The 17210-nt window shown below is 48.8% G+C and overlaps 1 protein-coding gene across 4 annotated transcripts in view; it reads left to right on the forward strand.

Moving 5' to 3' along the window:
* PAXIP1 (PAX interacting protein 1) overlaps positions 1 to 17210 on the forward strand; it is a 50255-nt gene that overhangs the window by 21524 nt on the left and 11521 nt on the right. For all 4 annotated transcript variants that reach the window (XM_041752014.1, XM_041752011.1, XM_041752013.1 and 1 more), the window contains 9 exons: positions 1714 to 2352; positions 7526 to 8180; positions 8635 to 8729; positions 11525 to 11620; positions 12518 to 12655; positions 13314 to 13435; positions 13825 to 14009; positions 15050 to 15093; positions 16954 to 17024. In XM_041752014.1, the coding sequence (XP_041607948.1) occupies positions 1714 to 2352; positions 7526 to 8180; positions 8635 to 8729; positions 11525 to 11620; positions 12518 to 12655; positions 13314 to 13435; positions 13825 to 14009; positions 15050 to 15093; positions 16954 to 17024 (2045 nt within the window). The remainder of the gene's footprint in view (positions 1 to 1713; positions 2353 to 7525; positions 8181 to 8634; positions 8730 to 11524; positions 11621 to 12517; positions 12656 to 13313; positions 13436 to 13824; positions 14010 to 15049; positions 15094 to 16953; positions 17025 to 17210) is intronic.

A 17210-nucleotide genomic window follows, 5' to 3' on the forward strand; every position in this document is an offset into this window, starting at 1 on the left:
AGAGGATTGCCTGATTGTACAGCCATGCAGCAGAGTGGTGCACTTGGGTTCAAGTGGGTAAGCCCTGGGTATGGGATGGCTTGACAGCCAGCGTGGATGCCATAGTGGTGGAGGTTTATCATTAGAGATGCATGAACAGCATTGCAGAGGAGCCAGGGGAGGCAGGATTGCAGAAGTCTCCAGTTATTGGAGCTGGGGATGTATCTCATACCTGTCCCCACTTTTGGCTTTGTTTGGAAACGTACATTAAAAAGTTAAAAGTGCCTGTGTACAAGTTTACGTATTGACGCGGGAGGTGGTTGTAATACAGTCAGTAAAAATGCATTATAAAGTATTTTCACACTGTGACAACATGGTGTCTGTCTTAATATATACGTATGTACATGTACGTGTCTGCTCATAACAAAAATAATTAAAACTGGACACTAAAAATGTTGATTGTGGTGACCTCTCATCACGTGGTCATGATTTTATGTCCATTTTTCTTTTTGCTTTACTTGTTATTCACGTGTACTTTCCCATGACCAAGTTTTACTAATGTTTTAAAAAGGTTTAAAGTAAAAAAAAAAAAAAAAAAAAAGGTTTAAAGTAGAATATTCTCAAAAGTAACAGAAAGTGAAATCCCTTAGACATGGGTGGGTCTCACTCCTTCCAGGAGGCGGGTCCTGACTCCACAGTGCTGCCATTGCCCATGCCACACTGAGAGTGATCCTCTGTTCAGCTCCTCCGGTGTCGGCCCCTCTGGTGCAGCCCTGCAGACTGTCCCTCCTTCACCCCTTCACCCTTTCACCCCTGTGCAGCCAGCCATAAACAGCAGTGGCACCTTGGGCCCCCTCCACAGGAAACGGATTATAGCGCAGGGTCTGGACTACGTGTTTGCTAGAGAACTGCAGGCAGCCTAGGCTCTAGAAGCAGGGGTGTGAGATTCTTAGTTAAGTGAACCACAGTTACATTTATTTTAGAGCTACTGTTGTGTATTACCTTTGCTTCATATTTCCATTATTATCTCCATTATTATCGTTCTGTCTACACCCTTACCTGCAGGACCACCCCTGCCCGTGAGCATACCTTTTCTGTGTGCTCACTGTGTGTGCTTCACTACATTTTGCTCACTGACGCCCCCGCCAGGCCTCATCTTGCAGTGCGTGGTACAGCTCACAGGGCTAGGCTTATTGCACATCACTCAATGGTGGCTTCACATCGCAGTCTCCTTAGTGTTTTCTCTCTCGGAGAAGAGGTTTCTCTTCGTAAACCTCATTAGGTCTGAGATGTCCCTGTGAAGTGAGCTCCGTAGTCTAGACGCCTCCTTAGGAAAGCCTTCCTGACTGTGTCTGATATCCTGGAGGAACTCTGCGCCGCAGTTCCAGCTTTGTACAGGTTGTCAATAAATAAAAACTAGATTAGGTGACAGTTCCCATGGGATTGGTAGTTCTACTTTTTGCTAAAATACCATTCGTAAAAGTTAATTTTAAACAAAATCTTTTACAACTACTATTGCAGGCATGAGGCCTTCCTGAGATCATAGATCCATGATTCGTTTTGGCTCTAGTCCTGCATCTGAAAGGAGTTTAAGCTTTTCTGCGTATGAAATGACAGTCACAGGTGCTAAACATTTCAGCTGCATGCCTGTCCTAAAGTTCTGTTTTTAAATACACACTTTCAGGGACTTTGATAAAACTTACAACTTTGTGTGTGTTTATGCTTTACTTGTAGGAGAAATACGAATGCGCGTTAAAGAGAGCAAGTATCAAAATTGTTACCCCTGACTGGGTCCTGGATTGCATATCTGAGAAAACCAAAAAGGATGAAGCATTTTATCATCCTCGACTGATTATTTATGAAGAGGAAGAGGAGGAAGAAGAAGAGGAGGAGGAGGAGGTAGAGAATGAGGAACAGGATTCCCAAAATGAGGGTAGTACAGATGGAAAATCCAGCCCTGCCAGTTCTCAAGAAGGCTCTCCTTCAGGGGACCAGCAGTTTTCACCCAAATCAAACACTGATAAATCTAAAGGGGAGTTGATGTTTGATGATTCTTCAGATTCATCACCTGAGAAACAAGAGAGGAACTTAAACTGGACCCCTGCCGAAGTCCCACAGTTGGCCTCAGCAAAACGCAGACTGCCCCCGGGAAAGGAGCCTGGGTTAATTAACTTATGTGCCAACGTGCCGCCAGTCCCAGGCAACATCTTACCTCCCGAGGTCCGGGGTAACCTCATGGCTTCGGGACAAAACCTCCAAAGTTCCGAAAGATCAGAAATGATCGCTGCTTGGAGTCCTGCTGTGCGGACGTTGAGAAACATTACTAATAATGCTGATATTCAGCAGATTAGCCGACCGTCAAATGTAGCACATGTAAGTCACTCTTTAAAGAACAGAAATTTAAGTAACAGATGTTGGAGTTGGATTTTACAGTCTGTTTCAACATGGTTTGGTATTTTCTGCTTCTTCAGAACACTTAACTTACAAGCAGTGTTTGTGTGGGAACTTGTTTTACAGTTGTATGTATGTGTGTGTGCGTGCGTGCGTATAGTTCATGGTCTCTGAAATTCCAGCAGGGTACCAGTGATAGGGGTGCTCGCCCTGGAGGAAGGGTTTCCATTCTTACTTAGCCTAAAATGAGCAGTGGCCACAGAGAGGTATGAAGTTGACCAGGTATTCCTTTCTTGCTTTATTATGAACTTGATGGTAGATGAATAATGAAACATGAATTATTCATTACCGAAGCCTGAATCTGAACTGATAGTTTTTATGACTGGAGCTTGTTGATGCAGAATGGACTGTAAAAGTTTTGGTAGATGTCTTTCAATTTAAGACTACAAGGAAGTAGTCAAGGTACATCGGCCTGGTGTACATTTGTGTGGGTTGTGGGACAAGGTGGCAAAGAAGAAAGACAAGTCTTCCGCCCTCGTTTCAGGTGGGGAAGACAAGACAGATATGAACAAAAGGGCTTCTGGTCTGGGTGTTTTGAAGACAGTCCTTAAGGGGTCATATAATAGCTGTTGGAGGAAGGAGGCTGTTGAGGAGAGGTGATCAGGGAGGGCCTCACGAAGGAGGGGGTGTGAATGACAAGGCCCATGGGGAGGACTGGGAGAGAGAGTTCCAGACAAAAGGGACAGCGGCAGTGAGGACCTAGAAGCAGGCATGGATTTCCTGTGTTGTAGGGAAAGAAAGAATAATGAGACTTGAGGTAGCGGGGAGAGCTGGAGGCATTTGTACGGATCTGTCCCCGGGGGCCCATACCATTCTCCCTTAGGGAAAGTGGTCACCTTCTGAGTGTGTCTCTGGGCTCTAGGAATGGTGACCAAGTATGTCTTTCTTACTGCAGGTGACATTGTCACTGTTGAGTATGACTGTGGTAGTGGTTTTAGAAAGTCTTTCTTGATTACAGATGGCGTGTTAAAAATACTCTTTTCTTCCTCTCCTCCCTCCCTCGACTTAGCAGTGAGTAACTGCTAGTACGTGGTTCTTGAGACACTGGAAGGTTGTGTCGTTCAGAATAAGGTACAAGAAAAGAAAGCCCATTCCTCAGATATCCGAAGGATGAAAAATAAGATGGGATGAGGTAATGTGTGTATGGTGTCAGAGAAGAGAGAGGGAATTGGATATGGAGAGAATGGAAGATTCTGAAATAGTTGATACATAGATCCTGGGAAGACCGATTTGTTGGATCTGGGAAGGTTTGCGACCATAACCTGGAAAGTTGCGAAGAGGAAGGTGGAACTGACCAGGTCGGCAGGTGGTGGAGGGGTGGGAAAGATGATGAACAGACAGAAGGAAGGCAGAGGTGGCCGGAGCCTGACGTAGTTGGATTAGCAGTTTTGGAGGTGCGCTGGCTTTGGAGATAAAGGTTGAGGGAGAGCAGGGTTGCACACCACAACTGATGCCACCCTCTTCCTGACACCTTTAGTTTGGTCCAAACAATTTTTTGAATTTATTTACCAAAATCATGAGATTCTCTATAAAAATGGGATTTCTGGCATTTCTCGAGAAGTGGAGGAGCCAGCCAGTATTTTGCAGTCTGAGTGGTGAAGTGCTTGATGGCCGAGCAGCAAATTCTTTTGTAGTGAGGTGCCTTTGACGGGCTCGCTCCTCATGTACTTACGACCCCTGTGCCATCATTTGCTCTTGACTTGCTGGGCTGGGAGGTCATTGAGTTGATGTGGAGGACACTGGCAGGTGACGGAGTGAGGGGCTCGGAGTGAAGAGAAGGTCCCTGAAATGAGGTGGTCAGAGTGTGGCAGGGCCAGGTGGTGCCCGTGCTCACGTGGGGTCCCCGGAGGTGAGAGGAGGAGACAGGAGGCGGAGAGAGCGCGGTGGGCGCCCATGGGCAGCAGTACCCCTGACGGGGCAGAGGGGTGGTAGAGCCGTGAGCTGTGTCCCTGTACCAGGGGGCTGTCGGGGTGGAGGTGATAGGCAGAAAGCACTGGAAAGCCAGGGGCTTGAGGCGATCCGGAGAAGGTAGCCGGGGGGCAGCCTGTCAGAAACCAGGGAGTGATGAGGGTCACAGGGGGAGACGCTGGGCTATGCAGGCACACCTGTCCTGTGCAGGCAGACAGGTGAAGTGTGCCCATGGGGACCTGCCTCCCGGCAGGCTTGAGACTTCAATGGGCCAGAGTGCTGAGCCCATGGGGAGCCTTGGGAGCCCTCATGCCTCCTGGAGTTGAGGGATCAGGAACGAGCGTTCAGACTGGATGGACAGATGTGCTCCCTGCTCTTCATCCGCGGGCTCTGTGGACAGTTCTGGGATCCCTGCTGGCCTTTGCCACCGTACTCTGTGATGTCAACTTGAATCTCACGCTTCCTAAATTCGCATTTGGATATGGAATAATATTGCAAGAGGTGGAAAGACATGACCACACCAGGGAGAGGGACGCACCCTGCAGGAGAGGCTTGACGCCCCCACCCCAGGTGCTGCCCGCAGGGTGCTGCGAGGCAGGAAGCCCCCACCCCCCAACCCCCCTATGACGGCCGGGCCCAGCACTAGGGGGAGCAGCTGTGAAGAGATTTTCGGAGAGTTTTTCCACAGTGTAAGAACATGGGACGTTTTGCTGCCAGATGTGAAGAAAATGAATTTTTGAAATGTTACAAATAGAAGACAGATTTAGTTTAAAATTAGATCAGGGGTTGGGAGAAGAACATAGCTAACCATCAATCTGTTTAAATTGCAGATTTTTAGTGGTTTGGAGCCATGTTTGTATTGTAATTCTTTATGTATTGGGCCACTCACTATATAAGTAATTTAAAGATTATCATAGTATTATATGAAGAAAAAATTCAGACTTATGTGATCAAGCAGCTAAGAATCTTCTTTCTTTGATTCCTCAGTACTAACGTGTTCAGCCACAGATCAGAGGGTTGAAAAGCTGGCTGATGAGTCCAGGTGGTGTCCTGAGAGTTACTTCACTGGGTGGCCCGCCAGGTGCCCGACTTTCCAGGCCATTGTCCATCTCACTCAGGCCAGTGCTCTTGTCCTGACCTCCATCTGCTCCCAGTTGCCTTGTGCTCACAGCCTGGCTTTCCCCAGCTTCTCAGGTTGTGATCACCACACAGAAGGTGCCCCGGCCCTCCGGGCCCCCTGCAGAGTCGTCCTGGCCATTCTGAGGTGGGAGCTGAGAGGACCACCCTCGGGCTCCAGGCTGTGGAGCATACATGAGGGTCCCTCAGACCTACCAGAGCCCCCCCTTTGATCTGGGTGTGGGGTTGCAGGGGCAAGAGCCCCGGGGTTCCACCCTGTTCATTGTAGCAGACAGGACATGGGCGGTTTTTTCTGAGAGTAAAAATATGTACGAAATTTTAAAAATTCAAATGGTCCCTACTGTAAAGTGATAGAGTCCCTCCCATCCCTAACTCCTGTTTCCACTCCAGAAGCAGCCCCTGTTACTGACCTGCACTGTGCGTACAGGCTCATGCTTGATCCACAGAAATACAAGCAGGTGCTCGCCACCCTGACCCACGTGTGATTGTGTGGAGGTGTGAGGCTTTGATTGGTGTCCTGCCATCTGGGTGTGGTGGGTGCTGAGGTCAATCTACCTCCTCTTTACAGGGTATTTTTTAAATGCTTGTAAGCATAGAGAAGAAATTGTTGCCCTATTATTTACAAATTTGTTTAAAAAGTTTCTTTTCTGTTTAGAGCTCCACTGAGGAGTTTTTGAAGAATGAGGAAAACTTAACAGAGATAAAGAGGTCCTACCTGTGAGGTGTTTGCACGGACAGCTGTACTGAGCGCTGGTGTTTGACCCACTTCAGTTTCAGGCCCCATTGTTTCATCACTAAATCTGGAGTCTGTGTTACCTTTGCAAATTATAAAACCTTTCTGTTTTGGAGTCTACTTGGATGGAAGAGATATTTTAAGATCATGTTTGAGATCGTCTTATAGCTGTGCCTTATATTAAAATTGAATTTCTAGAGTTTAATGTAAATGGCCAAGTGTGCCTTTAATAGGATTAAGTTATATTTATTGAGTTTTAGTAAAATCTATTTGATTGTTACAGTTCTCTCAACCATAAGAAAATGGTTTCTTATTTTGAGCATATTGGGAAGAAATTCCTTGTAGAAATTCCTCGTTGTTGTTTTATTCAGCACCATGCAGGATAAGAAAATAACCTACCATCTGGGGCTCTGGCATCTCCTGACTCCCTCCCACCCCTCAGCTTGTACAGAGCTCTTGGAGTACTCTTGTCCTTGTGAAGCAGAATGAGCTAGAAGGGAAACAGTCTGCTAGCTGGGTTTCTCTCTAGCTTGAAACACTTTTGCCACCTAAAGAGCCCCACGTCCTTTTTGAGGAAGGCTGATATGCCAGCTACACGGATGATTTTCCAGTTGGAGGAACATTTACCATTTAAGCAAACCTGCTGTTGGTGTCTTTTCTGTCCCCTGTTGACAGAGCATGCCAGTGCCCAGGGCTTGCTGACCACAGATGAGGAGGAGCCGGCTGCTCTGGTGGGGTTACGTGCTGTCCGTGTCGGGTGCTTTCACTTGGGTAGTAGTCAAGAATTCTTGTTGCCTCTCATTGGGTAGCTTTCATTGTTGGGAAGGAGCCAAGGTCAGGCTCCTGCTTGCCATTCCCCAGAGCATCCTTGGGTTAGGAGAAGTCTGTGGAATGTTGCAGATGGGGAAAGGGTCCTGGTGAGGCCCTGTGCACTTCACGTTGTACGGCGGTGCCCGGACTCCCACTCAAGGCCCCAGGAGTAAGTAGGATGCCTTTGTTTTTTCTCCCCTTTTTTGGGGCAGCCCTGTCACTGTGCTCTAGAAAACACATCAGCCATGTGATGTTTGTACTAAGTCATGAGCTTATTCTATTTTACTTCAAGTTTTGGTGGTCTCAAAATAGGAATTCACGTTATTGAAGTTGGTGATGCTTTCGTAAATATAAAATGCTGTATTTTTTTGAAGCTTGCTGTTTGGTGCTTCCTATTTCTTTAAACATTAAGGGAATGTGGGAGATGCTCATATTCTCTCAATTAAGGGAACGTTAGTACATTTCAGTAATGATTGCTGATGATTTTGCCTAATTTTTGTTTTCTAGATCTTACAGTCCCTTTCTGCACCTACAAAAAACTTAGAGCAGCAGGTGAATCACAGCCAGCAGGGCCACGCGAATGCCAATGCAGTGCTGTTCAGCCAGGTGAAGGTGGCTCCGGAGCCACACCTGCCACAGCAGCCACCACAGCCACCACCGCCCCCACCGCCACCTCATCCAGTGCTGCACCTTCCCACCCAGCAGCTCCTGCAGCTCCAGCCGCAGCCGCAGATCTCCCAGCAGCCTTACCCTCAGCAGCAGCCACACCCCTTCCCCCCACAGCCGCTGCCCTTCCCCCAGCAGCCCCTGCACCGGCCCCAGCAGCCCCTGCAGCCCCTGCAGCCACAGCAGCAGCACGCCCTGCAGCAGCAGCTGCACCAGCTCCAGCAGCACCAGCTCCAGCAGCAGCAGCTGGCACAGCTCCAGCAGCACAGCCTACTGCAGCAACAACAGCTCCAGCGTCTGCAGCAGCAGCAGCAGCAGCACGTGCAGAGCCAGACACCCCAGGCCCTGCCACACCAGGCACAGCCCCCACAGCCCCAGCACCAGCCTCTGCAGCAGCCCCTTCAGCAGCCTCCGCAGCAGCACCAGCCCCAGCAACCCCTGCAGCCCCCACAGCAACCACAGCACCAGCTCTTCGGACACGACCCAGCAGTAGAAAGTGAGTTGTGTGGAATTTATCTGCCTTTCCTGAAAGTCTCGTACTTATTTAAATGCTGAGAGAGTGGGTTTGAGCATGGGGTGAGGATTCACATCAGAATCTTGCACCCAATGAAGGACTTGGTTATAACAGTGGAGGAAGTGTATGGTCTCTGCAGCTGGGGACGGCATCCCCCTCGAAGTGCATGTCAGTGTCCTCCAGGAGGAGAGTTGTCCCGAGGGCTGACACAGACGTTAACTCTGTTGGTTTCATTTTTAGTTGTGAATATATTCAGTCCAGGTAATGTATTCATAGCAGTCTTTCCAGTGTAGTACTCAGGCTGCTGGTGGATGTGTCCTGGTCAAGAGTGATTCACTTCATAGATTCAGATTAAACTCAGCAGAATGAACACTTTAGTGTTTGTGCACGTCCGCATATTCATGGGGTTTTTCTTTTCTTGTATAATTTGTGCCAGTTCCAGAAGAAGGCTTCTTACTGGGATGTGTGTTTGCGATTGCGGATTATCCAGAGCAGATGTCTGATAAGCAGCTGCTGGCCACCTGGAAAAGGGTGAGTCGTGCTTAAAGAAGTAAACTTTGTCCTGAAGACTCTCCTCTCCGAATATAACCTGAACTTCATTCACTTGGCTGCCCTGACACATGCATATCTGTGTTTTGAATGTATTATGGACATTCTGTTTTTTAAGATTTTATTTATTCATGAGAGACACACAGAGAGAGGCAGAGACACAGGCAGAGGGAGAGGCAGAGGATCCCTGTGGGGAGCCCAATGTGGGACTTGATCCCAGGACCCCGGGATCATGCCCTGAACCCAGGGCCGACTTGGGTTGAGCCACCCAGACGTCCATATTACGGGCATTCTTATTCATATTCTTATTCATATTCTCTGTGACCTTAGGCAAACCACTTTTTTGGGCTTCATTATTGGTTTAGCTGTAAGGGGAAATGTTGGACTTTATCATTCTTCAGATTTTTTCAGTTCAGATTCAAAGGGGTACAAGCTATTTGTATGTAACTGGGGATGTAAGAGTAAGACCAGGATTTTGGTGCCCTGGAATAGGAACCGTCAGCTTCCATGTGCCTTCATCATTTCTGTCTCTAAAGGCAAGTGCTGGAAAATCTTAGAGACTCCAGCTGGGAAGGTCTCTAGTTGTGAACTGTAGTCCCTGTATTGCTTATTTTGTATGATGGCCTTTAAAGAAAAGGAGAAAAAAAGACTTTGCTCTTCAGTGTCACAAATCAAAACAGACTCAAATTTAAAAGAAAAAATGAGTTTAAGTATGTTTCCAGTGTACTTTGAATGTGCTTCCCTCTGAGTGTTCCTGTTGTTCAAACCCTGCTCTGTGCCAAGCATTCGGTAAGACACAGGATGTTGATGAATGTACAAGTTTGAGAAAACTGTGTATCAGTTGGAGAAATAGCCGTCTGTCCAGGGTATGAGGAGGCAGGATGGCCGGTACAAGGAGAGCTGTAAGACAGAATATCATCCTTTGGCTGAACGCAGCACGAGGGCCAGTCTCGGGCCAGGGGCCTCAGAACTTGGGGCCAGGAGGCTGTCATGAGTCAGGTGCCGCATGGGCAGCTGGAAGTAATCAAGTGGTGTCTTCAGAGTTCTTAGGAAAAGTGACGCTGGCCGAAAATGGCATGTCCAGTCTGTGTGACACATGGCGCTGGAAAGGGCGGTGTCCTCGGACTTCCACCATCAGCCCTCCCACTGCGCAGAGACAGGAAGGGAAGTGTTAGGCCGAGAGTGGAGGGAGGTGCCAGACAGATATGCAAGTGAGTGTGGGGAGGAGCCAGCCTCAGCTGGAGCAGGAAGAGCGGTCTCCAGGGGCAGCACAAGGTAGAGACGGTGCTGCCAGGCTTCTCGGTGTGCTTGATCGGTGACATACCGATCGGTGACATACCATCTGCTGCACCTTAGTGATTTGGAGCAGCAACGACTGTCACCTTGCTGTTCCCTCATGGGTGGGAGACATGGCCGGTGGTGCCACAGGGTGGCTGGGTTCAGGCTCTCTGCTGAGGTGCTGTCAGCGGGTGGAGGGGGCCTCTAGGCCTCACTGCACAGGCCCCTCCCTAGGCCTGGGGTAGCCCTGGGTTCTCCCAGGGTGCGGGACCTAAGGCAGAGCAAGGAGGAAGCCACCACGTGTCTCATGACTGTCTTAGAAGCCGCACGTAGTCACTCCATCATAGTCTGTTGGGCCAGCAGGTTCCCAGGCGAGGGGCCCAGGCTCAGCTCTGAAGGGAGGTGCACCTGGAGATTTGTGGGCAGTGTTTTAACCACCACGATGTCCTTCTTTGTACAGTTTGAGAGTGACCTAGAGATACTCAGGAAGGGAAGAAGAGGCGGGAGGGAGGGAGTTTGGCCCTGGACTAGCCTTGGGGAGGGGCGCGTACAGTGGTTGACCCGTGGCCGAGCTTCGGGGAATTAAATCCCAGAGACTCACTCCAACGAGAATGGTGATGTGGCCAAATGAGGAAGGCTGGGGGCAGGAGTGTTCCAGGCGGTAGGAGGTCAGGAGATGTGGAGCAGGTAGGCTACATTAGTGATTTCCAGAAGACATGGCAGGAGCGCGGTGTGGCTTCTGCTGGGGAGCGAGAACCAGTGGAGTGGGAAGTGGGTGTTTCTGTCACACCTTATGAAACTGTAGACAAACTGCTATAATAACTGAATTTAAAAAGTAAATGAAGCAGGATGGTTTTGTGGGCAGAAATTTTATCATAGTGCAGGTCTCTCTCTTGTGGTGCATAGTTTGGACTCTCAGCAGCGCTGGCCTGCACGTAATGCCCATGGTCAGACCTGGGGCAGGCCCTCCCCCAGCTCATGATCACCATGAAATGCCACTTCTCAGTAGTCACTAACTTCATACTGCTTTTTCTTCTTTTAATAACGGCCCTTAACCAGGGTTGCTCTGCCTGCCAGGGCATGTTTGGCCATGTGTGAGGATGGTTCTAGTTGTCACACGTTGGGGGGTGGGTGTTGTTGGTTTCCAATGGGTACAGTCAGCAGCACGGCCAGTTCACAGCACAGCTTCAGGTGGTCTAAGACATCAGCAGTGCCAGGTGGAGAAAACCCAGTTTCAGAAAGAGAACATTGTGTTTCTCTTCTCTTTCCTTCTGGAAATTCAGATTAAATGAGTGCTGGAGTTCATTTTTATTTCATGGTGCTGGGTAGAAAACCTGGTAAATACAACCAACATATACACGTATTACACTTTGGTGAAATACACTGTAAAAAATAAACAGTGGACTTATTTGATAGCAGTCTAATCTGAAATAATAATTCTGCTCTGTTCTCCTGAGTCCATGAAGTTGATTACGACTTTGGGTCTTGTGTGTGTCCAGATAATCCAGATGCATGGCGGCGCTGTGGACCCTACATTCTCAAGCCGGTGTACACACCTTCTGTGTGAGAGTCAGGTCAGCAGTATGTATGCACAGGTGAGTAGTGTGGCCTCAGCTGCTACTGCAGCAATGGCCCTTTTCACAGACCGTCTAAGGATTCTAGAGACTGGAGAGGAACTTTTTTCTACCTCTAAAAGTAGGGAAGTGCCTTCTTAGTAATTTTCATCAGTCTTTGGTGGGACGGATATGTTTGTGGATGGAGAAAGTGCAGGACACCCCTCGTAGTGTTAAGGAAAGGACACAGGCCTTTGGCTCGCTTCAAAGCTGCACTGACTGAATGGGGGGCGGTTGCAGGATTTCCCACTATTGTGGGGCTATGTACGCAGGGCTGGACTGAACGTCTGTAACGCCCCCTGGGGCACGGTCCCCTTGTCCATCCCCTGAAGTGCCATCTCTTCTCCTTTCCTGACAATGTGGTTATTGGTGCATAGACCGCGGTCAGTAGGTGTGTGGTGAATGGCCTCCCACAAACTCCTCTTAAACACGGTAACCATATACTGGATCCCCTTTCTAACTAAAAATGTGGCCATGCTCGTGATGGTTTTATTTTTTCTCTCTGTGGTTAATTTTAAGTGGGTAAGTATGTTTTTTCCGAACTTGTTCTCATTGGGGCTTCTGTGTTCTGAAGGGAAATGTTAATTTGGTGATCATAGACTTCTCATGCCACAATTGAAGTTATTTTGGAGGCCATTGTAAAATGTTGCTTTGGTCCCTGTCACAGGCTATTGGTGTGTAGGTGGCCACATTCCTAGTTGTGTGGAAGTCAGCCTGCTCCTGTGTTGTCATTTAAGTAAATCAGGTGCTCTGTGTCACGTGATCCCCATGGGGCTTCTGTAAAGGTGTCACTGTAGTTATACAGCCTGACAACTGGGTATTTAATCCTGTGGCTGCAAACACCCCGGCACAGCAAACCTGTGATTTTGTGTTTGGTAGGCGATCAGGGAGAGGAAGAGATGTGTCACCGCACACTGGCTGAACACGGTCTTGAAGAAGAAGAAACTGGTGCCGCCTCACCGTGCCCTGCATTTCCCGGTGGCATTCCCCCCCGGAGGAAAGCCATGCTCCCAGCACGTAAGGGACACCCCTCTGCTTCGTGTTCGTTCTCCTCCTCCCGCAAAGTGGCCCCACACTGCCTTTGTCTCCCACGTGGGCCCCAGGGTACTGGTCCCGGTGCACTTCCCCTGGCCCCGGCTCCAGAGGGCCCGAGTGGCGCCAGTACCTCACTTCCTGTGTTCCTTCAAACCAGCAGTTTCCTGTGGAGCAGAATTTAACCACGTCTCTCAAATCTGTAACACTACTTAAAATCCAAAAGTAAAGCAGGCGACTTGCACCGGGAGTGGCCCCTGCAGGCAGGACCTGATTCATAGTTGTAGGTTCTCACTCAGACATTCTCAAAATTGGCATCAGTGAGAATGAAGAACTGGCTGAGTGTTTACGTGCTTAGTAAAACAGTTTTGTTAGAATGATCTGAACAGTGTCCTGTTAACACAAGAGAGGCGTTCCCATAGTTGGTGTCCTGATTCCCAGCTCTCCCTCTGATGGCTCCGCATGAACCCTATTTACCACAAAGTGCCGATTTTGACGCTCATCGGAGTGGCGTTACGGCCTCTGTGCAGAAATGTCCAGCGGAGGCTGAAAATACATGCGCATAAAGCAGGCCCAGAGAAGGAGGTGTTTGCGGGTTAGATCACTGCTGCGTTTTGGCCTTATTTGCTCTCTTTGTGCTTAGATTATTTCTGTGACTGGATTTGTCGACAGTGACAGAGACGACCTGAAGCTAATGGCTTGCCTGGCGGGCGCCAGGTACACAGGCTACCTGTGCCGCAGCAACACGGTGCTCATCTGCAAAGAGTAAGTGCGGCTCTGGGATTCCCATGGCGACCTGCCTTCTTGCATTTCTGAGCACAGCCTGGCTCTGCTGGGAGTTTGCAAATCGATGTCTGTTTGAACAAGGGCAGTGATAGCAGAAGTATCTATAAAACAGTGGAAGGAAATTAGATGAATTAGGGAGATGAGAACTAATTAGGTAGTGGGAATAAGGTAAACCTTTTGAAGTAGTGGATGACCTGGTGACCCAGCAGGAGCCCTGGGACGTGTCCTGAAATGACCAGCCGGAGGTTATCATCACCTGTGCTAAGATACCCCTGGTATTTCTATGTTGTTGAAAATAAACATTATTTTGAATAATAGACAAGTCTAACATTAAAAAAAAAATCTTTTTTCTTTAAAAAAAAAAAAAGACCAATTGGTTTAAAGTATGAAAAAGCCAAGGAGTGGAGGATACCCTGTGTGAATGCCCAGTGGCTTGGCGACATCCTCCTGGGAAACTTCGAGGCGCTGAGGCAGGTGCACTATGGCCGCTACACGTCGTTCAATCTGCAGGAGCCATTTGCCCCGACGCAGCATCTGGTTTTAAATCTTCTGGGTAAGTGGAGTTTCACGGGCTGTCAGACGAAGAGGGTTACACATACTCCTGCCGCTTCTTTCTGACCTCAGGCATGGTCGTGGCACTAGCTTTCCCATTGTTTGTAATTGACATCATTTCCTGTCTCCTCACCCCCCTCCACTCCACCCTGCGCAGGGGTTCCTTCTGGTTTGCTGTGCTTGTTCGCCTTTATAGTAGATGCTTACAGCTGGGAGGAGCACTGTTATCTCTTCAGCCAGCTTGCACTTCTCCAAAACACCCCCACCCCATGGAATGTGCCCTGCTTTCTCTCCTTCCTTTGTAAGTGAGCACCCCAACTCCTCCCCTTGCCCTTGCCGGACCTTGGGCAAGCATGTGCATGTCTGCTGCTGCTCCTGGACTGTGGCCTCCTGCTCCTGGGGTCCGTTATAGCACTTGGTTCTGCTGCACATGCTTAAGTGAATGCACCCAAGGAAATGATCATTCAGGCTTTGCTTTCATATGCTTGCTTTTTAAAAGCTCATTCAGCTGGATTTTTGGATGGCTTTAACCATGAGAAAGTTCTTCATTTTGAGCCATAATCTCCCTCCCTGGGATATATGTGCCCATCTGCCTTCGGTTTTGAAATGAAAGCATTGCAAAGACTCATCGTCCTTCCCCGAAGCATTTAGTTCGGCTGTTGTGGGGCGGGGGGGGAGGGGGGGTGCATGCTGTGTCCTTCGTGCTGGGCTCCTGTTGCCACAGAGGATTGTGGCTCCCAGACATGGCCGGTGGCCCCCAGACTGGGCCATGGAATAGCTTTGCTTTAGGCCCCTGTCACTATGCTCCTCGTCTAGAGGATGCTGGGTACTGAACCCCCTGAGCACAGCCCCAGAGCTGCTTGCTGCACTCCCTCACCTGCCCTTATACTGGAAGCATCAGCACAGTCTTTATATGCATCCTTGATAAATGCCCATGAGGCCACCTATGTGTCGAAGGCTAACCCCAGAAAAGGGTTTCACAAACAGGCTTTTCCAATTCAATAGTGTGTTGTTGTAAAAATAACTTGTTTCTCTCTCTAGATGCTTGGAGAGTCCCACTGAAGGTGTCGGCAGAGTTGCTGATGGTAGGTTGAGTCTTTGGCCCAGTCGCTTAGGCCGTCACATCTTAGAAACACGCAGTGGGTATAGATTTGTATTTGTCAGTTAAAAACTCTTCAACTTGTCAGCATAACAAATGAAGTTGTATCTTCTTGCTTCTCATAAAGTGTTTAGCACACCTTGGGTCTTTCGCCCCTCAGTTGATGGTATTGTCCCTCGTTGGTACTTACAGAGAAGCTCAGTTGGCTTCAGAGCAGAGAGTGGAGGAGGAAGTAGGACAAGTGCCCATCTTGTCTCTGTCACCTGTGCGGGCTGGAAGCCCTGAAAGCAGCCCTAGCAGCTCCAGCTCATTCTGGGCTGCAGAGGAGATGAGGTGGCCTGGCCAGGTCGGGGGAGGTTTCTGATTCAGGACTAGGAGCAGGTGTGAGTGCCAGCGGATGCTGTGTAGCTGGGGGCCATCTCTGATGGTGGCACGTGCATTGTATTTTCTGGTGTGTTTCCGTGTCACTGCTCAGTAATGTCACACTGTAGAATATGTCTCCTGCTCACGGTCACTGCTGACGCTCCTGCCACCATGAGGGCAGCTATGGTTTCATTGTTAGTGGTAGTAGGGCTTCGTGCGTGTTACCATATGTACCCACCTGGGTTGTTTCAGTAATGGACTTCTGTATCACGTGCCCACTGATGTTCAGTGCATCTCTGAGAGCTACAGAGGAGATTGAGGGTTTGTGTCCCCTAAACACCAACTGAGGAGAGGGCTCCTGTCAGGATTCCCTAGTAGCGTCTCAGCCTGTGCTCTGATTGAGGGCTTGCCCGGCTGTTTTCCAGATCTAACCTGGAAGCCGCTGATGATCATCACAGTCTCTTTCCTTCATGCTCATGATCATGTGCTCACATGGGTTTGTTTTTCTTTGCTTAAACTCGTAATTATGATTTTAATAAAACATGACCAGCCCTGACACATCAGCAAAAGCCAATATTCTCCTAATTCCTTTGGAGGAAAGAAATGTTGAGTGGCTTTTAAGGTGAGGCTGGGAACGTGGTCATGAGTTCTTTCCTTCCCAGACCCCTCTTTCTCTGTGGCTCTGTGTCAGGATTACAGAGCTCTGGGTTTCTTGTTACTGACACGTGATGGTGTGGACACTTGCGAATGCTTGCTGGCTGCAGAGAGCCGAGGGTGGTCTCCTTGTCACAGTGGCAGTGAGAGAAAGTAGAGCCTGGTCCCATGTGTGACTGGGCGAGGAGGTCCCAGGTGTTTTCTGTAGATGTGCTGACTTCTGTTGTGGTCTTCTATATACAGCAGCTGTGTTTAGAAAGTGTTAAGGTCAGTTAATAAGATAGGTAGTGGTTTCACCCAGTAAAATAGACACAGTGTCTCTGGAAGCAGTGCTGGGAAAGCTACCCTGCGGCACGTGGTCCTGCGCTCAGCAGTGTTGCTTATCTGCCCAGTGTGAACTGCCATAGGCAGGATTTCTGCTTGAGGAGTAGTCGTTTTCCAGGGAATGTAACTGCAGTGAGAATGTTTTCCAAATTCCAAAGTGGGACACAAGACATATTGGAAGTAAAAACTGCCATGCAGTATTGAAGGTGGAGGACTGCATGTGCAGCATGGGGGGGTGGGGGAGACGGAGACCTCCTCAGGGCATCTGAGGACCGGGAGGCTTGGGGAGCCTGGAAGGCAGGCTGAGAGGTACACAGAGGTTCTGGAAAGCCCTCCTGCTCCTGGATGGAGACTTCCTTGTCACTCTTCTGGGCTAATGCTAGTTTTGATGCAGTGGAGAGCATGAATTATGTAGGAGAGGGGTTGGTTATGTGACACATAAATCTCTTGGAAGCTCCTGTGTTACTTGTGAGAGTGATTAAAGTGAGTGATATTTTAATTACAGAGTATGAGACTACCTCCCAAACTGAAACAGAATGAAGTGACCAACATCCAGCCTTCTTCCAAAAGAGCCAGGTATGAATGGTCCCATACGTCTCTTGTGCTTGGTTATTGTTTACAGGGCTGTTTTAGAAACTGGTCACAACTGGGGAAATTTCTGAACATTTCACAATAAATTGGATTTGTTTATTGCTTCACAACTTTGTTGTGATTGGGATATAAAGGTGGGTAGACAAGCATTTCTTTTTTATTAAAGAAAAA

The sequence above is a fragment of the Vulpes lagopus genome, chromosome 4 (assembly GCF_018345385.1).
Source record: "Vulpes lagopus strain Blue_001 chromosome 4, ASM1834538v1, whole genome shotgun sequence".
NCBI lineage: Eukaryota > Metazoa > Chordata > Mammalia > Carnivora > Canidae > Vulpes > Vulpes lagopus.